The sequence below is a fragment of the Rhinoraja longicauda genome, chromosome 31, assembly GCF_053455715.1.
Source record: "Rhinoraja longicauda isolate Sanriku21f chromosome 31, sRhiLon1.1, whole genome shotgun sequence".
In the NCBI taxonomy this organism is placed as follows: domain Eukaryota; kingdom Metazoa; phylum Chordata; class Chondrichthyes; order Rajiformes; family Arhynchobatidae; genus Rhinoraja; species Rhinoraja longicauda.
In genome coordinates, this window is record NC_135983.1 from 12,846,905 (window position 1) to 12,871,348 (window position 24,444).

The 24,444-nt window shown below is 42.6% G+C and overlaps 1 protein-coding gene across 9 annotated transcripts in view; it reads right to left on the reverse strand.

The window, feature by feature from the left end:
- tncb (tenascin Cb) overlaps positions 1-24,444 on the reverse strand; it is a 122,542-nt gene that overhangs the window by 23,102 nt on the left and 74,996 nt on the right. For 6 of the 9 annotated variants that reach the window (XM_078426081.1, XM_078426082.1, XM_078426083.1 and 3 more), the window contains 3 exons: positions 22,964-23,335; positions 16,707-17,015; positions 14,221-14,484 (listed from right to left, as the gene is read on the reverse strand). The exons of 1 other annotated variant lie outside the window; for it this stretch is intronic. In XM_078426081.1, coding sequence (XP_078282207.1) covers positions 14,221-14,484; positions 16,707-17,015; positions 22,964-23,335 — 945 coding nt within the window. Of the gene's footprint in view, positions 1-1,394; positions 1,668-8,810; positions 9,084-10,171; positions 10,442-14,220; positions 14,485-16,706; positions 17,016-21,527; positions 21,915-22,963; positions 23,336-24,444 lie in introns of all 9 variants that reach the window. 2 more of the 9 variants (XM_078426086.1, XM_078426084.1) reach the window with 2 other exon arrangements.

Sequence of the window (24,444 nt, forward strand, 5' to 3'; positions counted from 1 at the left end):
AGAGTAGGGAAGTAATGCAGCCATCTGCCATCACGGAGAGCTCAGTGGGAACCTCACAATGCTGACCACACTGCACTGACAATCTAGATAAATGGGATGAGTATAATTATAATCCCCAAAGTAAAGTTCTTTAATTTCGCCACATTACAATAATTATTTAATCATTGTTTAGATTATCACCATAAATGGTGCTTTAGTTTAGTTTCGTTTAAAGATACAGTGCAGAAAATGGCTCTTCGGCCCACTGGGTCCGTGCCAATCAGCGATCCTTGCATAGTAACACTATCCTACACACGCTAGGAACAATTTTTACATTTACCAAGCCAATTTACCTACATACCTGTACATCTTTGGAGATACCTGTATGCCTCTGGTGCTGTATTTTTATTTATTTACTATTGTCTCCTGGAATATTTGATGCTGCCTTTAACAAGAGCCATTGAAGCTGTTCTTTGCAATGATAATCACTGCATTTTGCCAGCAAAAGCCTGGTTTTAGTCCTGAAGTGCACCCAGGCCCACTTTGCCTCAATGTAACAACACTGTCATATCATATTATTGCTCAGTAGAGCGACGATCTTGGCACCTTCACTCTAAAATGTTTGTGCACAGGTATAAATAAAAATTGGCTTTGCTTGTGTGACACCTACCAGACTGAGATCCATCACAAAGTATACAACTCACCCTGGCAAGCTGGATAGGGTTTGCTCTTCACAAGTTCTAGGAGTAAAATTAGGCCATTCGGCCCATCGAGTCTACTCTGCTATTCAGTCACGGCTGATCTCTGCCACCTAATCCCATTTTCCTGCCTTCTCCCCATAACCCTTGACACCCGGTCTAATCAATAACTTGTCTATCTCTGCCTTAAAAATATCCACTGACTTGACCTCCACAGCCACACTGTGGCAATGAGTTCCACAGATTAACTACCCTCTGACTAAAGAAGTTCCTCCTCACCTCCTTTTTAAAAGAGCGCCCTTTAATTCTGAGGCAATGACCTCTGGTCCTAGACTCTCCCACCAGTGGAAACGTCCTTTCCCCATCCACTCTATCTATGCCTTTCATTATTCTGTAATTTCGTTACTAGCTCCCTCTGTCCCACACTGCACAAAAGTCTCAGACCCAATCTACCCCACGTCTTTGAACTGAAGATGTTCTTAGTGATGTTAGAGAGAATATTTGAGGAAAGGGGGAAATACGAACATAAATTAGGAAGGCGTGCGAAGATAAGAGTACGAGATCTTTCCCGCTACACATTGGAGTTGTTAGTGCAGTCGTCAACGGCAGCATTATAACAAGTAACAGCTATGTTTTTCAAAAGGGAAAATTATTCTTGCACTAAGTTTGAATAAACCATGAAACAGGAGGCTTTGTTGGACATTTTAAGCGATGTACCTGTAGCAGTGACAGCAATAAGAGGTTGTGTGTGCCAGCCTTGCGTTACACCAGTGACATTAATTTGGTATCCAGAGCCTTCTATTAACCCTGAGACGTCAGTAGTCCGTGTTTTCCCTGATAAAACTTGCTGTATTGGGTCAAGCGAGCTTTCAGAATCTCTAATGTCTATGATAAAATATTCAAATGCCCCATCGTCTGCTGTCCAAGAAAACGTGAAGCCTTCTGAGGTAATATCTGAAACAACTAAGTTGCTCAGTTCTGGTTCTTCTTCTAAGGGAAGGAACATTTATGGAAACATTTATTTTAGTCACACTCTTTGAAGCAAAATACATTTTAGAGCAAATGCTCCTGAATTCTAGTTTGAAAATGAAGCATGTGATAGCTCAGCACAAAATACATACACACAGAGACAGTAACACTCATGAGAAAAGTGAATATATTCCACAATTTATTGGCCCCTCACACAAAATATTTGTGATTATCACCAGTCAAGGGGCAAGGATCAAATAAACCTCTCTGATATGTTTTGTAAACCATTCATGCTGGGATATTTTGCTCAGTATGGACGCTAAACTGACTGAAACAAAGGCTGTCCAGAAATTCAGCGCTGGTTAGTAGTGCCAAGCACACTATAGTTTAGTTTAGTTTAGTTTAGAGATTCAGCATGGAAACCCACCGAGTCCATGCCGACCATCGATCACCCATTCACACCAGTTCAATGTCATCCTACTTTCTCACCCACTCACTATACACGAGGGGCAACTTTATGGAAGCCAATTAACCTACAGACCCGCACGTCTTTGGGATGTGAGAGGAAACTGGAACACCCAGAGGAAACACACGTGGTCACAGGGATAATTTGCAAACTGCACACAGAAAGCACCGGAGGTCAGGATGGGACCCAGGTCTCTGGCGTGTGACGCCAATATAATGAGTGCTCTAATTTGCCTCTGAAATCTTTGGAGCCACATTACAGGTAAAGGGAAGAACAGCCTGCTTGTACCACATAATGTATTTAGTGAGACTGACTATGGATGATTTTCGAGCCACATATATTCAGCAGCAAGCTGTAGGAAATGATTAAAATGCAGAGAAAATTGCAAGTGCTAGTTCGTAAAGAATGAGTGAACTCATTCATCTGCTGGATGCCGGAGTCACATTATATGACAAAGATGCATGGATTAGTAAGGCATTAAAATTGAATTAGCTGTTCAGCAAAAAAGTTAAAATACTCTATTTCGATAATACATCTGTCATGTTATTTTCTCTGAACAACAATTTATCTCCTCTTAAATAAATCACATCTAAAAGAAAGATGGCTTAATATTTCACAACTGCTGAGTTCTGTTCAGTGGTTTAAATAAATTTTGGAACAAGATCTCAAAGCTTCTTCTCCATGTTCTCTTTTTGCAGCTAGCATTTTACTTATCTCCACATCAATTCTGAAATCCAGTCCAAAATCTAAGATTAAAGACTTATTATTTTAACAATTGGATTGAATTTATTATACCACTGGATTAGAGAATATTTAAAAGAAATTCATACTGAAATAAATAGCAAATAAGTCCTAAAGGAAACTCTGGTCTTTCCAAAGAATACAAATACCGGCCTCAATAAATCTGTTGTTGTGAGAGAATGATTCTCTTTAGACATGTAGGAAAATAACTGCAGATGCTGGTACAAATCGAAGATATCATAAAATGCTGGAGTAACTCAGCAGGTCAGACAGCATCTTGGAGAGAAGGAATGGGTGACGTTTTGGGTCGAGACCCTTCTTCAGACTGATGTGGGTCTCGACCCGAAACGTCACCCATTCCTTCTCGCCAAGATGCTGCCTGATCATAGACAATAGGCGCAGGAGTAGGCCATTCGGCCCTTCGAGCCAGCACCACCATTCAATGTGATCATGGCTGATCATTCTCAATCAGTACCCCATTCCTGCCTTCTCCCCTTACCCCCTGACTCCGCTATCCTTAAGAGCTCTATCTAGCTCTCTCTTGAATGCATTCAGAGACTTGGCCTCCACTGCCTTCTGAGGCAATGAATTCCACAGATTTACAACTCTCTGACTGAAGAAGTTTTTCCTCATCTCCGTTCTAAATGGCCTACCCCTTATTCTTAAACTGTGGCCCCTGGTTCTGGACTCCCCCAACATTGGGAACATGTTTCCTGCCTCTAACGTGTCCAACCCCTTAATAATCTTATGTTTCGATAAGATCCCCTCTCATTCTTCTAAATTCCAGTGTATACAAGCCTAGCCACTCCAGTCTTTCAACATACGACAGTCCCGCCATTCCGGGAATTAACCTAGTTAATACGCTGCACCCCCTTAATACCAAGAATATCCTTCCTCAAATTTGGAGAGCAAAACTGCACACAATACTCCAGGTGCGGTCTCACTAGGGCCCTGTACAACTGCAGAAGGACCTCTTTGCTCCTATACTCAACTCCTCTTGTTATGAAGGCCAACATTCCATTGGCTTTCTTCACTGCCTGCTGTACCTGCATGCTTCCTTTCAGTGACTGATGCATTAGGACACCAAGATCTCTTTGTACGTCCCCTTTTCCTAACTTGACACCATTCAGATAATCTGCCTTCTTATTCTTACCACCAAAGTGGATAACCTCACACTTATCGATATTAAACTGCATCTGCCATGCATCCGCCCACTCACACAACTTGTCCAAGTCACCCTGCACCATCATAGCATCTTCTTCACAGTTCACACTGCCACCCAGCTTTGTATCATCTGCAAATTTGCTAATGTTACTTTTAATCCCTTCATCCAAGTCATTAATTATTGTATGCTGCTGACCTGCTGAGTTACTCCAGCATTTTGTGATACATTCTCTTTAGACATGTACTTTCGGATTTTGCAACATGGTTTTAAAGCCATGTGTATCTCAAGGCAAAACTGAGTTGAAAATCCTGTTGTTTGTTCAAGTTTATTGCTATACTTATTACAACATAGAAGGAGTCTGAAGAAGGGTCTCGACCCAAAACGTCACCCGTTCCTTCACTCCTAGATGCTGCCTGACCTGCTGAGTTACTCCAGCATTTTGTGATACCTTCGATTTGTACCAGCATCTGCAGTTATTTTCCTACACAACATAGAAGGAGGCCATTTGGCCCACTTCCCAACAGAACAATCCTATCGCCTCACCAACACAGCCATGTGTAGTTGCCAGTCAACCGCATGTCACCTAGATCCACCCTTCATTTGCCAATTCTTGCCTCCTCCCTCCCCCTTACCTCTTCATATCGGCTATCTCCCCTCTACTCTTCCCAGTCTCGACCTGATATATCGACTGACCATTTCCCTCCACACACGCTGCTCAACCCGCTGAGTTCCTCCAGATGATTGTTGTTGCTCCAGATTACAGCATCTACAGTCTCTTGTGTCTCCATTCCCTCTCGTCTTATTTCTCCAGACAGTACAATATATTCTCTATCATATGCCATTTTGATTCTTTTGACACATGCCTAGGCTAACGGCTAATCCACAGTAGCTTGTTAACCAAACCTCACTTCTTTTGGATGCAGGAGGAAACTGGAGCACCTGAGGTAAGAGCCCATGTGATTAAAGGGGAAGAGGGGGAAAGGGGAAAGATGCAAATCCCACACTGACAGGACCCAAGGTCAGGACTGGACCTGGGTGGGTGAAGCTGTGAGGCAGCTGCTCTACCAGATGCAACATGCTGTGTCTAAGGCAGCAACACAGGCTGGTAAAGAATCATTGAAACAGGGAACTGCAGATGTTGGTTTACAAATAAAGACACAAAGTGCTGGAGTAACCCAGGTCAAGCAGCATCTCTGGAGAATGTCACTTGTACATGTTCTCCAGGGATCTGCCTGACCCGCTGAGTTACTCCAGCACTTTGCGTTTTTTTCTGGTGAAGAATGATGCTTGAAATATTAAGCCAGCTTTCACTGTCAGATGCTGACCCATTTGTTTGCTTTTGTGCCTGCTTTCCATTCCAATTTCTGACATTTGAAGTGTTTATTCCCTAGGATTTTGATTTTCTGCCATTCATATCACAAAGGGTCATAAGATTTAATTTAAAAATAGATTTTGGCAACTGTTCGCGACAGCGCCTTTTACAAAGCTAATTACAATGTGTTGCCTTCAGCAAATGCACAGCATTTAATTAAAATGTAGCCATGCAGTTTAACTGGGAAAGCTATAACAGAAATACATTTCTGTCTGGAGAAACTGGAGCAAGATGGATGCAATATCAAAGCTCAGTTTCATGAAGCATAGCAAACTAAATCTCCACAGTGAAACAAAACCTCATTTCAGTCAAGGACAAAAAAATTCAAAGCAATGATATTTAGTACCTCTGTATATTACTGACATCCTTTTGTTGATGAAGTTTCCCAGTCAGATAGCATCAAATGCATGCTATGGGAAAGTCAGATTTTCTAACGATATATTACCAGCACCATGAATCAAGGACCAGAGGACATAGGGTTTAAGGTGAAGTGGAAAAGATTTAATAAGAATCTCATGGGTAACTTTTTCACACAAAGGGTGGTGGGTGCATGGAACAAGCTGCCCGAGGAGGTAGTTGAGGCAGGGACTATCTCAACATTTAAGTAGCAGTTAGACAGGTACATGGATAGGACTGGTTTGGAGGGATATGGACCAAATGCTGGCAGGTGGGACTAGTGTAGCTGGGACATGTTGGCTGGTGTGGGCAAGTTGGGCTGAAGGGCCTGTTTCCACACTGTATCACTCTATGAATCTTTGACCATTAAATCACTCAAACGCCTGAAACTCTGCTGCAAATTTGGTTACCAATAAAAATAGAGATAGATTATTTGGAAACAATCAGCCTTTGAGTAAACACGCATTTTGACTGGATTTCTCACCAAATGCTGGGAAATTGACTGCAGTACTGCTTGAGGTATTTATTATGCAGTACAGTTACTCAGTTATTTTGAGCTCATGTTGCAGTAATATGCTTCCAAACGTCCTGTGTGACTTTCACCATCAATCCTTGAGCTCTAGAGCTGCTGTGTGACAATAACATTGGCCAAAACATTTAGGTAGAGTTAGTCACATAAATGGAGTGCTGCGTAATTTACTTTAGTTTAGAGATACAGTGTGGAAACAGGCCCTTCAGCCCACCGAGTCCGCAAAGACCAACGATCCCCGCACATTAGCATTATCCTACACACAAATGGGACAATTTTACATTTATACCAAGCCAATTAACCTACAAACTTATACGTCTTTGGAATGTGGGAGGAAAGCGAACATCTCGGAGAAAACCCATGTGGTCACGTGGAGAGCGAGCAAACTCCATACAGACAGCACCCGCATTCAGGATCGAACCCGGGTCTATGGTTCTGCAAGGCAGCAACTCTACCGCTGCACCACCGTGCCACCCTTTAATACAGCAACAGGGAACAAAACACTAAATAAAAATCTTCCTCCTCAGCAAAAGCAGAAGCAGGGGCATTTTGTACAATTCCTTTGTTCAATAAGGGAACTTATACAAAAGCTCTACTGTAGTTTAATTTCGGGAAAGGGGCCTGATTTCTGCTTGTGCCTCCAAACAAGTACATAAACACTATTATTGATGCACACCCCCATTTAATAACAAGGTCCCTTAAACCATCTTGCAAATGTTAAGCAAAACATGCATAAACATTTTTTAGTACAATAAAACTCCATGTTATAAAAATCAGGTAGAGTTTTGTTTTTAGATTTGAAGATAATGGACCAGAATTTGCTCGGATGTAGCAGTCAATTTAAAACTCTGAACTGTAGTACACCGTGAATCATTCAGCACGATGTGATTAGGAAGTGGTATCCCCAGGAGGAATAAAGAGCCACAAAGCGCTTGACAATTTATGTTGTTGACCTCAAGAGTTTCAAGTGATCATGTTGCACAGACAGCACCCGGGTTAATTAAAGTGGGGAACCAAATCTGGTGTCACTGCTGACTACACCTGTGGGAAGTGTATCCAGCTGCAGTTCCTGACTGACCGTGTAAGGGACTGGAGCTGTGGCTCATTGGACCATGGATTGCCCGGGAGAATGAGAGCCTCGTTGATAGGAGTTGTGGTGAGGTGGATACAGGTCAGGTGCGGGCAGAAAGCGGATGGGTGATCACCAGGAAAGGTCAGTCAGCGGAGAGCGCAGGAATCCCACCAAGGACATTACCCTGGTAAACAAGATTAGCCTTTTAGGTGCTGTTGGAAGGGTGCAAGCGACTGGGACTTTATAGCCAGTCTGGAAACCTAGTGAGGGAAAGACAGGACTGGCAGTTCAATGTTCCAAGGTAATGAAGTCACAGGCGAGATGGAAGTGAGGATAAAATAGGAGGGAGAGCTATTTTATTGATTAAGATGAATATTATGGCAACATCACTGAGTGGTCATCTACTGAGGCTTGATGGGTGGAGCTGTGAAATAAAGAGAGGATGATCACCTTTTTTGGGAGTGTACCATTTGCCTCCAAATTGTCAACAGGAATAAGAGGAACAAATGTGTTAAGAGATTGCAGGTAGCTCGAAGACTAAGAGGGTTATCATAGTAGGGGGTTTATAAATTTCCCAATATAGACTGGGAATGCCATAGTGCCAAGGGGGTGGAGTATGTCAAATGTATTCAGGGAAATTCCCTCAGGCAGTATATACTGTAGAGGGGTCTATCAGCGCAAATGCAACGCCTAACCTCCTCTTAGGGAATTAGGCAGAGCAAGTGACTGAGAAATCAGTGGGTGAGCCTAGTATGCAGCTGGGATCAAACGTATCCCTGCAAGAGTGCAGAGGATTGAGGAGCAAGGAAATGATGAGGGCTGAAAGGAGGCATGAGATGGCTCCAGCTCCAAAGAGATTTTATAAGTAAAGAATTAAGGGTAAAAGGCTAAATCTGTGACGAACAACATTTTTCACATTGACAGCAATTTGCAGTTAAAATATTTTTCAGTTGAAAGATGGCAGTGTTTGGGAGTAGCGGTGATGGTGCAGGCAGTGCCTCACTAATGGGGTGTCCAGCAGGTTCTGAGCCATTATGCAAAGGCACAAGTCATTGGAAAATAGAACATCAAGCTGTGACTGACAAACGTATGGACATTCTCCCTTTGTTACAGCAGTACAGAGCATCTCAATAGTTCATGAGTCATACGAGCAGAAGTAGGCCATTTGGCCCATCAAGTCTATGTCATTCAATCGTGGCTGATCTATCTTTCCGTCTCAACCCCATTCTCTCTTCCCTTCTCCCTGTAACCCTTGACACCCTTACTAATCAGGAATCTGCCAATCCCTGTCTTGATAATACCCAATGAAGTAGGAAAGAAGTCTTTATAAACCAAGTCAAAAAGGGACAAATTCAGTGTACACTTATGCTTGACGCTGTTAAATGAGAGACAGTAAAGTGATTTTGTGATAAAGCACTAATACCTGTCAATGCAACAGTTGTCACCGGGTTTGTGCGTCGCCCATTAACAATACCGTATAAATAAATCACATAGTTAGTGCCAGATATGAGATTGTTGAAGTCAGTGGATCGCGCAGTGCTCGGTACCGTGTACTCCAGTGGGTCTGAGAACCGGTCAGAATCTATCAGTTCTACAACAAAGCTTTCAAATGCCTCATCGTTTCCCATCCAAGAGAGGCTGAAGCTGTTTGAGGTAATGTCTGAAACCACTAGGTTGCTGACTTCAGGTTCTGCTTCTATAGGGATTGTGTTGGAAATAAAACTTCAGCACTTTTAAAGCAACATAACAAAAGAATCCAAATTAGCTTAAAATCAAATGGCACAGTTTAAATAAAATTCAAGTTGATTCTTATCACACACAATTGCAATTAGATGACTAGATTATTCTGTTATCTTTGTAGAGTTGGTATAATATTTGCATCTTGTAGAAATTCAATTTACCAAGTAACTGATATCCCAATTATGGTTAAATATTTATTCATCCAATATGGCTAAATAGGCAGGCATGTTATATACATATATCTTTGAGCAATGCATTCTGTTTAACATAAACTGACATTTTCTCAGGCAGTTTCACACCATTAAGCATGAACACTATGACCCTGCAAATACCATTTTAAAGTGTCAAATTTAACTTAGGTCAACTGAACAGGAAGGCACATCACTATCAATGTAGCTTTCACATTGCTGAGCTAAATAATTAGTATTATTCCTGAACGCCACACTATCATGCAAACTAATATTGAGTGACGTCTGCTTTATTAAGACCACACTAACTTACAGTTGCACTGATTTGATCTTTTGCATGCAAAAATCATTTCAGCCTGTTTGTTCATTTCTAATCAAACATCTACAAAAACTTATTTTTATCCAATTGAAAGGGACATCAGGAATTTAAATAATCGTTTCACAAAAATGTGCACAATTCTTTTTGTAACAAAACACTAAAGAAACGATATGCTATAAACGTAACAGCTATAATGTGGAGTAAAGTTATGCATTAGTTATTTATGGCACACTGCTCTCTTTATCAGCTAAATCTGGATGCTAAAGTCTTTCATTCCAAAATGAAGATCAATTTTGAAACTTTCACATGTCATCCACCGTATTAAGAATGCAAGGTAGAACTACTAACAATCCTGAAGCACTGCTAAATTTAAGAGGAGGCAATCCAAATGACAGTTCAAATAAGTTAAATAGGTGAACACTTATTAATTTTAATGTTTCTAAATGAGCAGGTGTACTATAAAAAACTAGTTGCTTGACGGAGATTAGTGACGTAGAATCAAACGACAGCTAGAAAGCTCAGCTGTAACACAAATACCTGTTGTAGCAAATGCACTAAACGTTTGCAAATGCTGTGCTTGATCAAGGCCAGTGAGGTAAATGACATAATCAGTGTTGGCTGAGAGGTTTGAGATGTCAATGGAGCGAAGAGTCCCTGAGACAGAATGCTCCGAGGTTTCAAAGATCCTGTTAGGATCCGTGACGTCTACTACAAAGCTTTCAAATGTGCCCTTTGCTGTCCAAGACACTGTGAAACCATCTGAGGTAAGATTGGAAATCATTAGGTTGCTAATTTCGGGTTTGGTTGCTGAGGAGAGGAAATAATTGGTTGGGAAGAAAAACAATAATCAGTACACCAGCAAATAAGAACTCTTCCCAACATGCAGGCAATATGTCAGTGTGGTTAACTTTACCACATCTTACACACCAAAGGTTAATAAACTTTGCAAGTTTCTGCACTCAAAACAAACTAACTGAAGCAGAACAGACATGATGTGTGGAGCAAGGAACTGCAGATGCTGGTTTAAACCGAAGATAGGAACAAAAAGCTGGAGAAACTCAGCGACCCGAAACGTCAGCTATTTCTTTTCTCCAGAGATGCTGTCTGACTAGCTGAGTTACTCCAGCTTTTTGTGTCTCTCTTCAGAATAGACATGAGCTCAGTGAAAGTGATACTAATCATATTGATGAGTTTAGCTTGGGTATGATTCCTGCAACATTTGATAATATATATATTTGATGAAATATAAATTAAAGATGTAGAATCAAATGACAGGAACGCGCTACCAGGGGTGGTGAAAGATATGATAGTGGTATATAAGAAACTTTTGGATAGGCATTTAGATAGGCAGCGGATGGAGGGATATGGATTGTGTGCAGGCAGATAAGAGTAGGTCTAGGCATCATGTTCCAAACAGCAGATAGAATAGTACAGCACAAGAACAGGCCCTTCGGCCCACAGTGTGGGCCAAAGGGCCTGTTCTTGTGCTGTAATATTCTATCTTCTGTGTTCTAAATACTCATATTGCCTTCTATTTTTTTTTAAGTGAATCATAAAAAAAATAGGATTAAGATGCAATTTATTCTTAGTTCAAAATATTTGTGGATCAAAACGGAGGTCTTCAAGAAAGATTTACTTTGTAAACATGATATGTTGAAAATTCCAGCAAATGATAGGTTGAAATTATGGATAAACTATTTCAATGATTCACTCCCGCTCCTCTTGATGCTGTTATGTTTCCATGACTTCTGTTGGTTTGGGGGTTGAGCAGCTGAGGTATGTGTGCCAGGGAAGATCTGGGCTTTATTCCTGATCGGTTAATGTTGAGTTAGCTGAGCTAGCTGGGAATTAAGTGAAGAGAACACATCGCCTCTTGAGACGCGGACAAAATTGGACTTCTACTGATTCCTTCCCCTACTCTGCCACCAACGAAATCATTGTGGAATAGCGTTGGCATCAGGGCAGGATAACATGTGCTTGCTGTGGTGTCTCAGTGATAGATCAGCCCATTAGCATCCTCAGAGTATCCCGATCGGAAAGCACAGGATGGCTGAAATCATTGGGCAGGGCAGTGGCAGAAGGAACTTAATCCTGGCAAATATGAGTTGATGTATTTTGCGAGGTTTCATACAGATAGAACATATATCAAGTTGAGCCCAAGGGAACATTGAGGGACAGGGGGCCCATGGTGTACACGTTGCAAGATCCCTGAAGATGGAAGCACCGGTGGGAAAGACAGTGAAGAAGGCATGTTGGATGTATGCTTTCATTAGCTGGGGCAAAGAATAGAAAATCTGGGAGGTCTTAGTAAAACATTTATAAAACATTTGTCAGGCCACAATTGAAATGCCTTGCACAGTTCTGGTCACCACACTACGGGCAGGTTGCGATGGCACTGGGTGGGGGTGCAGAGGATGATGCCTGGGATAGAGTGTTTCAGTTATAAGGGGAGACTGGATACACTGGGTTTGTTTTCCACAGAGCGAAGAAGTTTGAGGGGAGGGAGAACATGACCGAGGTCAACATAATTATGAGAGGGATATATAAATATATGGATGGGATGGATGGATGGATGGGTAGATAGATAAGTAGATAGATAGGTAGATAGATAATTAGGTAGACAGACAGACAGACAGACAGACAGACAGACAGACAGACAGACAGACAGACAGACAGACAGACAGACAGACAGACAGAGACAGACAGACAGACAGACAGACAGACAGATAGATAGATAGATAGATAGATAGATAGATAGATAGATAGATAGATAGATAGATAGATAGATAGATAGATAGATAGATAGATAGATAGATAGATAGATAGATAGATAGATAGATAGATAGATAGATAGATAGATAGTTAGATAGATAGATTCATTTAGAGGGTGATGGAAGTCTGAAACACACCGCTTGAGAGGGTGGTGGAGGCAGATAGTTTCCACGATATTTACAAAGCATTTGTAGAAGCAATTGAAACTATAAGGCATGGCAGGGCACAGACCCAGTGCTGGTAAATGGGATTGGTATAGATGGGTGCTTGATGGTGAGCATGGAGAAGGTGAGCTGAAGGGGCTATTACTGTACAGTATGACACTATGAAATCAGGATTTCAGATAAAAAGAGAAAACTGCTGTGAATCAGCAATAATCAGCTGGTGATCAGTTATGGCTGCTGATATATTTATAACAGAATTGTAATAAAACAAAAAAACTGACATTCACGGTAATGGGTATAACTAGCACAATTAATTATTTTAGACAAGGAATAAAACAGATTTGAAATTTAACATTGTGCTTTTGTAATATTACAGTTAATTTGTTCATTCAAATTATTGTGCTTATTTATAAAAATTATTAGAGGTTTTACATAACGTGTAGCATCATGTTTTTGAAGTGTTGTTCTCATTGCAATTTATCTAGTTCATCCTCCTTTGAATCACAGAGCTGCCAACACGTTTTAGGCGATTCTCACTTGTCGAGGGTTGAAAGTAAACTTTGTTGTGGCACAGAAGACTTTGGGTGTTAATACACAATACACACACACCATTACAAGCGGATATTGCAACATATTATTGCATTGCGACAATGTCCCTGGTTTTACAAATTGCATGTCCCATGCAACCATGCAGTTTTTGCAGTTTGCCTCACAGGCTTGCAAACTGTCTCGCTCCCGTCTTTTTACACATTTATCTTGCTTCTGAAAATAGCAAGGTATTACCAGGAATTAAGGTTTACGAAAATGCCAATAAACAAAGTTAGTAGCTATTTGAAGGACTGGACGTAATGACCACAAAACTAACATTGATCTGCTAATAATTAGAAGTACAACATTAATGGTTAAATAGTTATTTTTTATCTTAATCATGTGTAGGTTTGCCACTGTGAGGTTTATTGACTGAGTTACTCCAAGATTTTGAATCACTAAATGGTAAGGCCAATGTGTAAATCTTAAAATAAATCTTTTGTTTGTTCCTTGCTTAGGTATGAACTCTCTGAATTTTCAGTGATTTATTTTACACAGAAACCACAGTCAAATTCCACTTCACAGTAAGTGGCAGTCCTACAACTGATGTGAGCTTCCACCGGAACAGAGGCAAATGCAATGGCAAACTACCCATGTCTCAGAAATCAAACAATTCTGCCATTTTCACACAGACACACAGAGGCACATTAACAATCTGCCCAGGCATCAAACCTTTAGGGGAAAAAAGAGTCAACTTTGTTAGTACAATGTGGTGTCTCCACCGACGAGGCGTTTTTGTTGCAATCCCTTACTGTTGTACGGAAAGGTTTAATGGTTGCAATATCAAAAGCAGAACAACATCAAAAACCATGCAGTTTTTAGGATGGTCGAGAAACATTCCAACATTTGAGCAGCCATTCAGCATAGACCAGTTCCTATGAAATTAGTGAATAAACAGGGGGAAGAAAATGTCATTCTACTTTACAATGCAGAGCCTGCAATCAAAATAAATCAAATCAAACCCGGAGAGGCTGGAAGGAAAAAAATAAACACAGTACCACTGACAGACCCGGTTCGCTTCTGTGCGAGGAATAAAGAGTCAGGAAATAAATATCAAAGTACCTGTGTGAGCTTCCGTGTGCAATGGTTTTGTTGGTTGACCATGGATTATCCCATAGATGGAAATCTCATAGTCAGTAGCAGCAGGCAGATCTGGGATGTCCATGGAATGCTGGTCACCTGGCAGTGTGTATGTTAGTGGTTTGAATAAACCGCCAGAGTCCGTAATTTCTATAACAAAGTTTTCAAAATGTCCCTCCGCTGTCCACGAGAGCCTGAAGCTGCCCGAGGTAACATCTGACACTGCTAAGTTGTCAAGTTCAGATTCTGGCAAAGTAATGAATTACATGAAATATTGTTATCAACTGGGGTTATAAAAAAAAAAAGCAAAGAGAAGCAAGTTACAAGTCACTAACACACACACACACCTCTGGAAAATAATGAGAGACGGATAGGATGGATGTCAGTGTCACTTACTGATCAAAGGCAATGTTAAGACAGTAATTTATAACCGGACATAAATATTTATAACACACAAAGGGCATGCCGGCACAAATGAGCAGCGTGAATCTGAAAACAATCCGGATAATGAGGTAGCACTGTAATGCAGTGTGGAGTGATGAGTGAGAAGACAGCGGATTCCGTTCAGTCTGCTGTGATCAGAAATAAAAATAGAAAGTAAAAACTCGCCTGTAAATTAATATATATGCAAAAGTGCACGCACATTATAAGGATATTCTTGCACATTCAAACTGAATCTGCCCCTTCTTCACAATGTGATGATTAGGTAGTACTTCTTTCTTTAGAAGTATACATGACAAACATGCAGTGAGTACGTGGTGAGATGATGTTTGTTATTCCGTGAACTATGGTATGTCTGTAGCTGACTCCATCTATTTGAGACTGCGGGTCTGTATTGTAGCGTTTCTCTTAATCATAGAATGGATAGTTTTACATCACCTTTCACAAATCTTCTCAAACTAAGTTTACGTGAAGCGTATTATTAGTGATATTTTCAGGGGTTTAATTCAAAAAGCAAAAAGGGGACAAAGTCCTGGCGGCTCGGCTTCTGGTAAACTCAGAGTGTGAAAATGAGCTGAAATGACTGGGCCAAACTCCTCAGTTGATAGCAGAACATACTGGTGTAGAGGGAGGAGGAGATTGGGAAGAGATTCTGGTCCAGATGGCTGCTTGGTGTCCTTAATAGAGAATGAACCATGATCTCTGCCTCAGCTTAGTTTTAACACTCAGATCTCCCGGGGATGGGTAAAGGGGACAAATTGCCCAAGTTTTTGATTTGGGATCCCCGTGGTAGGACATGATCTTATGTGAACTTGGGAGTCTGCACAGTCAGCCATAACCTGCAAACTTCTCACACATTATGCTATGGGTTTGTTGTCCACTTGAGGGCGGTGTTACCGTGGCAGCCAGCCTCAGGACGGAGCCAATGCTTTCAGAACCAGGGGAAGCGAGAGAGAATACTTCACAGAACGGCACAGATACTCTGCACAAAGGTTCTGCTGCTCAGAGACTCAGAGTCACTGTCAGCTTTATCAAGCAAAGCATTGAGACCATTATCCATGGCATTAAGGCCGAGAGCAGACATGCAGCGAGGCTCCCTCCCAAACCTTGTTGAACAGGAGTCACAGAATTAGTTCCCTGTTGCCTGTTGAAGACTTCTGCTTCACCAATCAATATTTTTTTTCTCAGATTTAGCTTCCATCAGTAACATTGTTTTGATCAAATAAAAGCAAGAGACTTAAAAAAATAAAACAAAGCTTCAACTATGCTGATTCTCATTCAAATCTGATCCCAGATAATTTTCTAAAACTGCATTGGAACGAAGTCCCAAGATGTCCACTCTTTGTAGTGCATTGGGTATACCTTGGATATAATTGATTATAAATGGATCAAGAATTAACGGCTCCCCACTTGAAATAAAGGTGGCACAAAATGATATGCCGTGGATAATTTTAGTTTCAATATATATACAGCGTGGAAAAAGGCACTTCAACCCACCGAGTCCACACCCACCATTGATCACCTGTGCAGGTTGGTTCTATGTTGTCCCTCTTTCCCATCCAATCCCAACACACTCGAGACAATTTGCAGCGGCCAATTAACCTACAAACCCGCACGTGTTTGGGATGTGGGAAGAAACCAGAGCACCCGGAGGATACCCGTGTGGACACAGGGAGAACGTGCAAACTCCACACAGACATCACCCGAGGTCGGGATCGAACCTGGGTCTCAGGCGCAGTGAGGCAGCAGCTCTACCAGCTGCGCCACAGGACCACCCATGGTTGACAATGTGTGTTAATCAATGACTGAAGCACTGGGGAGGATTAGAAACAGGTACGTTACTTGCAGAAGTTGTCCTTGCTTCTAAGGGGCAACACATTGCTGCTCACAGATCAAGGGGAGGTGGATCTATTAATGAACGTTAAGCTTTCTGAATGCAGTAATGGGGTGATGGGATGTACATGAGGCATTTCGACCTCTGGGTAGCATGACGACATGGAAGGTGATGACGAGACGGTGAGGAATACCTGTTCTTGTAATCTCTGTCAGTGGCTTTGAAAGCTGGCCTTCAACAATTCCGTACAGATCAATCTTGTAATCAGTACCAGGTACCAGCCCTGTTACATCAGCTGTATGTTGATCAGCCTGGTGGGAAATCCTCAAAGGCCTGCCCAGTCCGTTTACATCCTTTATTGTTAAAAGAAAACTATCAAAAGCCCCGCTCTGGGCTGCCCATGATAGCTGGAAGCTGGTGGAAGTCACATTTGTTACCACAAAATTCTCTGGTTTAGCGATTTCTGTGCTTGGAGAGTGTGCAGTGATGTTGTCAAGGGATTCTGTAACAGACGTCTTTGGATTAGAATCAATGACTTAATCTGTGGGATAGCTTCCTTCACAAGACGCCAATACCTCCTCAGCCTCTGTCTTTCCCTGAGGTTACCATGTGTTGGTGGGTGCATCACAAATTACATTCCATTAACTCCACCTCACCACCACCAATAATATCAACCTCCCCGCTAATCATCGAGTCACAGGGTTAAACAGCGTGGGTACAGGCCCCACGGTCCAACTTGCCCACGCCAACCGCCAAGCCCCATCTCCACAAGTCCCACCTGCCTGGATATGGCCCATATCCCTCCAAGCCTATCCTATCCATGTACCTAACAGTCACATTTTAATTATCATGCCCAATTATTAGTGAATTTGAAAAATGGATCCTGTTTTTCCCATCTTATGTTTCTGCAACTTAGGAATAAAAGTTTGATAAAATCTACTCCGTAGAGCTTTTGTTAATAGTTTGATATTCTTTGTATTTGGACTTATCTTTGTATTTCATGTGCTAATCTTGCCCACCTCTGCTATGGCAGTGAGAGGTGGAAGTATCTCATTAACACCTAGGTTTGATGCCAGTCCATCGAGAGGCATCGAATCGGACTGCAGTTAAAGATGAGTATCTACGAGGCTCTGGACTAGAGTTGTGGAGATATGAGTTCAAATTCAACCACGGCAGATGGAAATAAATCAAAGAAACACTGTTTTTGGTGTTAAAATCTTGCCTGGAACATTAATATCATTCAAGACAGGAAGTCTGCCGGACTATTTGTGACTCCACGCCACAGTAACAATGTTAATCAGTGCTGTGGACAGGCCTGTCAGGCACTCGGCCCTGACCGGGTTAGGAAGGGACAATACATGGTGTTCTATCTGTAACATCTGCATCTCATGAGAAGAAAGTCTGCACCTGGGATTCTATTCCCCTGCACAAGGGTTTCCTAAAAGGGAACCTACGCCCAACTCCCCCTTCTCCTTCCCAATTCTCCTGTATACATCTCCACAGACAAGGACGGTCACGGTGGCGCAGTGGTAGAGTTGCTGCCTTACAGCGCTTGCAGCGCCAGAGACCCGGGTTCGATCCCGACTACGGGTGCCATCTGTGTGGAGTTTCTGCATTCTCCCGGTGACAGCGTGGGTTTCTCTGAGATCTTCGGTTTCCTCCCACACTCCAAAGACGTACAGGCATGTAGGTTAATTAGCTTGGTGTACGTGTACAATTGTCCCGAGTGTGTGTAGGATAGTGTTAATGAGTGGGGATCGCTGGTCGGTGCGGACCCGGTGGGCCGAAGGGCCCGTTTCCATGCTGTATCTCTAAACTAAACTAAACTAAAATCCTTGTTCTCCATTTCTCAGCTGATTGACCTTCAGCCAAGTCGTGCTGGTCTGAAGTCTGACCACAGCAGAATGTTGCTGCTTGGCTTTCCTGTGACTCAGGCAATGCTTTAAGCTGGATTACCCCTGGAGAGAAAGACGTTGTGGGAAGCCTGGCTGACCTTCCTCTCCGCTGAGTACCACTGCGGCCGCTGACTACCCATCACCCAGGCTCAGATGTAACCACAGACACATTGGGAACTGAACTGGCATTCTTTTGTCACGCGGGCCTTGCTATTAACCAGGTCATTGTATGGTCATGAACAGCTAATGCTTTGTAGCTGCAGGCCAATAATTAACAAGTTCATCGACCGCAAAGACAGTCTACAAATTACACTACTGGATATTGATTAACTGTTCTTTATGGCTTCTCCTCCTGATGCCTTGCCCTACAATCATCCATTGCTCTTAGTCTCAACAATTTGACCTATTTCCAACTGCCCAGGCCCTCAGCTCTCTGGTAGCTCTCTGGTTGCTCCCTAAACACCCCCTACCTCCCCTCCTTTGACCATGGAGTCTGTTGTTGTACTATCCTGTGCAGTTCAGCCTCGAGGTCTGTTCGTTAGCATTGCTCTGATGCACCAGGAATGGGTGCCATGTAAATACACAATGTGGCTGTTGAAAGAGTTCCAGATTTCCACTCGCTCTGTGATGCTATCGCATTTTTAGGCTCGAGATTTATGATCAGACCTACTTGTTCTGGTTTTCCTCACCAGAAGAAATCTTTTCCCTTCACCCACTAAACAGCAGTTGATTAGATCACCTTTCAAACAAGGCAGTAAAAGCTGACTTTCAACATTTAAACCCTGACATCATTCTGGTGCAGCAGCTTTGGATCTCCTTCAAAACCAATATATCTTTCCTGAGCTTCACAGAACATTGTACTCCCCGATGGCAAATGATTAAGACTGTACAATCGCAGCTTTGCTTTGTGTGGCTTATTTAAGTTTGATTTTGGTTTGAGATACAGAGTGGAAACAGGTCCTTCGGCCAACCGAGTCCAAGCCGACCAGCAATCACCCGTACAGTAGTTCTATCCTACACACTCGGGACAATTTACAGAAGTCAATTAACCTACAAGCCTGCACGTCTTTGGAATGTGGGAGGAAACCACAGCACCCGGAGAAAACCCACGCGGTCACCGGGGGAACGTGCAAACTCCGAACAGACAGAACCTGTAGTCAGGATCGAACCTGGGTCTATGGTGTTGTAAGGGAGCAGCTTTATGCTGCGCCATTGTGCTGCCCCTTATTCTAAGCCTTTTGTGATGAGGACCACCATTTTATTAGTCCTTAAAATCAAATTTTCTATCTGTGTATGAGTGTTAATGATCAGTGTAAAACAGAGATCAGCATGTACACGAGCCTTACACATAGGACCAAGAGTAGGCCACTCGGCCCCTTAAGCCTGCCCTCGCTAGTTAATCTGTTCCAAGCCTTGAATCCTCCTCTGTGACAGTTCTTCATTGTCCTCAATTCCCTAATCTTTTAAAATGTATCGACTCCCTCTTTAACAACCCACAATCCTCCATGACAGAAACTCCAAAGATTCACACCCTCTCCATATAGTTCTTACATCCCTCAGCTTTAAATGACATCTACCACCACAATCTTGGACATATGTCCCCTTCGTTTGAGATTCTCCCAGGAATGGAAACATCTCAGTACCCACCCTCATGCTCCCTCAGTATTACATGTACTTCAATAAGCTTACCCCTCATTTTATAAACTCGAAAGAACATGGATTCTAATTTCTTGAGATGTAGGGACAACCCAATCAAACCAGGAATTAGAGAGGTGAGTCTCTTTTGGACAGCTCCCATAGCCAATATATCCTTTCTTGAATGTGCGCTCACTCTGTGACTATTTATGGGATGTTGTAGGCTCAGATATGGCTACATAAGGCTATATTTCCCCTACAGAGCCACATTGCTGCACAGTAAAGAATAATTTCCATGAACTGCCTCAAGATATTCTGATGAATAGATGCAAATAGGATGGCAAATCAACATTGCATGTCAAAACATTTGGTGGCCTTTTTTAACAGAGTTACAGGAAGAACATTTTTAAGAGTGATGACTATACTTTGTCTTTTATGTTTAGAGTCATTGGGTCTTACAGGCCATTCGGCCCAAAGAGTGATGACTACACTTTGTCTTTATATTTAGAGGTTGTGGGATGAAATTGTTTGACCGGGAAGAGGGGGGGGTTAAATCTATAAATGCAAAGGCTGTCGTCCCTCACGAGCACTGGGGAATCCTTCTGTAATTGGCTGCTCCAGCCCAGGCAGAAAGCCCTGAGTTAATCTCCTCTGTGTCTGGTGTCACTCAAACGCTTCCGTGAACTGAATGTCCACTCTTTGCATTGTGCTGGCTCTGGTGAACGTGCAACGCTTCCTCTGTGCCCCACATACATCTAGCCATTAGAAGCTCAGCCAATGGACTCCAGAGAGGACAACCAATGGAGTGCAGTGCGGAGATCCACGGTGAGATGTTCCTGAACGTTGAGGCTGAGCTGGATGCTGCAATCTGGCAGGACCAGGGAAGATATCAGAGAACGCCAAGCACCTCACCTCAGTGTTCAACTCCATTCAAATCCACCCATGGCCTGAACATCAGATCTTGGAACAAGTTCAATCTCTATTCAAGGTTAGATTCACCTGCATGTCTATGCAAAGGGCGATGAAAAGTATTTCCCGGCCATTGGTCTTTAAAGTCATCAGCAGTGATTACAGATTGTGAGGCTGCCATGGTTCAAGGTGTCTTAGTGCTTCTGGTTGTCAGAGACCTGGTGCAATGCTAATTCCACCTGCACAAGCGCTGACTTCAGCCACATGTGATAAACACACGACAAAGCAATGGATGAAATTCGGAGGAGCCCCACTTCAGAAGCCAAGTACAGAACGCCCAGCGGCCACACCATACTTTTACCACACAACACCAAGAATTCATTTCCTCCCCTTCCGCTCTCCCTAGTTACAGGTAACCTCGGAGCTAAACAGAGGACCCTGCTTATCATCGACATGTGAGGGCATGCTTTGATTAACAGCATTGTTAAAAAGGGGGGAGTTTTGTACACATTGAAAATGAGAGGAAGAAGAAAAAAAGGGTTGTAGAGGGGAAATATTGTGAATAAAAACAATACCTGTCGTGGCTTCTGTGTTCAAAGGATCTGAACGCCAATTTCCCACAAATCCGTATAAATATACCTTATACTGTGTGCTATCCAAAAGACCAGTTACCGTGGTGCTACGTACGTCACCATTAAGGGACCTTTCCAATGGTCCATACAACCCAGTGTAATCTGTGGCCACTATCAGAAAGGCATCAAAAGATCCATTTTGCAAAGTCCAAGAAAGCTTAATACTTTCGGAGGTAGTGTTTATCACTGTAACGTTTCCCAGTCTACTATGCAACACCCCTTTCTCTGAATCAACTGTGGGCCCGAGGTTAAAACCTCCATCTTTGTGTGGACGAGAAGTGAGGGCTGTTGTATGATTTATTTGATCACCGAGTGCGTTGAATAAGTCAGCTAAAAATAATTGGGAAGGAATAGTGTTTCAACATTCGGTGGTGTCAAGAGAACAACAATAAACATCATGCTTCCAGTTACATATGTCATGGTCAGTGCTGGTTGGCAATTTACTTTGAGATTCTTTGTCAAGCTGAAAGAAACGTTTTTGCCTTCCCAAGTACATTTTGGCAACACCGTTTGAAGTTGGTAAGGAACCAATTGTGCGCATGATGGCCAATGATTTAACTTCAACCAACACTCGACAGTAACTGGAAACAATTTAGCAATCCGTTTAAAGATAAAACTAGTAACCACAGCATATAAATGTCAAGCAGCAGCTCCGGACTCCAAGAACAGGCACCTGTTATGAATTTCAGCACACAGGTCATTATTAAATGCTGTTAAGTAAAACGATATAGGGGTGAATTAGAACAGGAGGAAATGATTAATAGAACAAGATCAAAATATTCACCATTTAGAAATGGACAGATTCTATAAAACCAACACAATGTTAATGACACCGTTAAATCTCAAGCAACATGCTTTTGTCTAGTTCTAATCTCAAGTATTTCTTCTAGGCCTAATGGATAAAGAACAACCAAGCACAAACCTCTTACAAACAAGCACAAGCAGGGACAAAGGGATATCATCCCTTCAGGTTCATGCTGTCTTTAATCCATTCAACTCATGTTGCAAACTGCACCTCATTCCTTTACGCTCAAAACCTAGAAGAGTTTTGACCATTCAGTGCACTACAGAAGGGGGCTGCAACACCAGATAAAACCCACCCTCGTGCCTCAGGACAATTAAAAAACCATGCGGGCTCAGACCATTACTCACAAGGTGCATGCTTTTCCAATCTCAAGCTGCGGCCTGTTTGCGGGGAAGGTTCCCCCAGCAAACCTGGCGGGCACATTCGAGCTCGGACATGCGGGTGGAAAGCACAACTAGCCGTTCAAAAATAGCAAGGGGGTTCTCGACACACGATAACCGGCGTTTAGAGGAGATTTAGCAAGACTGCACAACGGAAGCACGTCCAGAGACAACAATCAGAAAAGTCTAAATACCTGTGGCAGCTATAATACTCAGCGGCTCTGAGAGATGACCACCAGAAATCCCGGACAGAGTTATTTTATAAGGAGTGGAAGGCGAGAGACCTTTCAGTTCAGAAGTTAAAACATCACCAGGCAAGGAGAACTCTGTCTCATCCTCGGCTCCAAGCTCGCTCCTATACTTTATGATAAAATAGTCATAGGATCCGGTTTCTGCCATCCAGGAAAGCTCGATAGCATCCGAGGTCACTTTAGAAACAGTTAGGTTACTGATTTGACCATCACCACTCCCAGAGAACTCTGGCACAGAAGCTCTTATTATCATGGAAACGGGGACTGTGGTTCTTCCGTACGGGTGAGGTGTGGAAGCCTCCTCTGTGGATATCGCTACAAAAAGGCAGTTCAAACATTTATTTAGTACAATCCCGTTCAGCGTACTGCTAGAGGAAAAACTGCTACGACTGCGAACAGTTTATTCACATTCGGCTGTCAGCAGCTGGGTTAATATATATTTTTTAATGAATTGCCTGAAAAAGATGCCATTGAATGAAATTAGCTTTCATGCTGTTTCCTGAAAGTGACCTAATTAAATGGAAATAAGAAGAAAAAAAAGACAACATTAGAGACAATCACTTTGCTTGCTTATTGTAACAGTACGGAAGTGAATGCATGTGGGGAGCACGTTGATATCTGGGTGTGTGATGAACGTTCCTCCATTGCAACCATCTTAGCTGGGTGGGTGGGCCACTGAGGAAGCTCTCTGTCTCCTGACTCATTGATTAACCCCAAGACCCTGCACGTGGCTGTGAACACGAATGATCCCAGGAATGAATGGGTTAACCTATGATGAGCGTTTGACGGCACTGGGCCTGTACTCGCTGGAGTTTAGAAGAATGAGAGGGGACCTCATTGAAACGTACAGAATAGTGAAAGGCTTGGATAGAGTGGATGTGGAGAGGATGTTTCCACTAGTGGTAGAGTCTAGGACTAGAGGTCATAGTCTCAGAGTTAAAGGACGTTCTTTTAGGAAGGAGGTGAGGAGAAATCTCTTTAGTCAGAGGGTGGTGAATCTGTGGAATTCTTTGCCACAGAAGGCTGTGGAGGCCAAGATATATTTAAGGCAGAGATAAATGGATTCTTGATTAGTACAGATGTAGGGGAGAAGGCAGGAGAATGGGGTTAGGATGGATAGATCAGCCATGTTTGAATGGCGGAGTAGACTTGATGGGCCGAATGGCCTAATTCTGCTCCTATCACATGATCTTATGGCTGTCCTAAACCCATGACTCCAGTTGGCTGATTTGAAACTTTGATTGCGCCCAGACACCTGGTCTGAGAGAAGGGAAATGGCTCGAAAAGGAAGAGTTTGAGGCTTAGTCACAGTTATGCAGATGGTCAGGATTAAAATGAAGCTCTCAGGCTGAAGTTCAAGAGCTTAGAGGATCTGTGTACAGCTGTAGGCTTTGTCTGCCCCTTCCATCGAGACTAGACCCTTT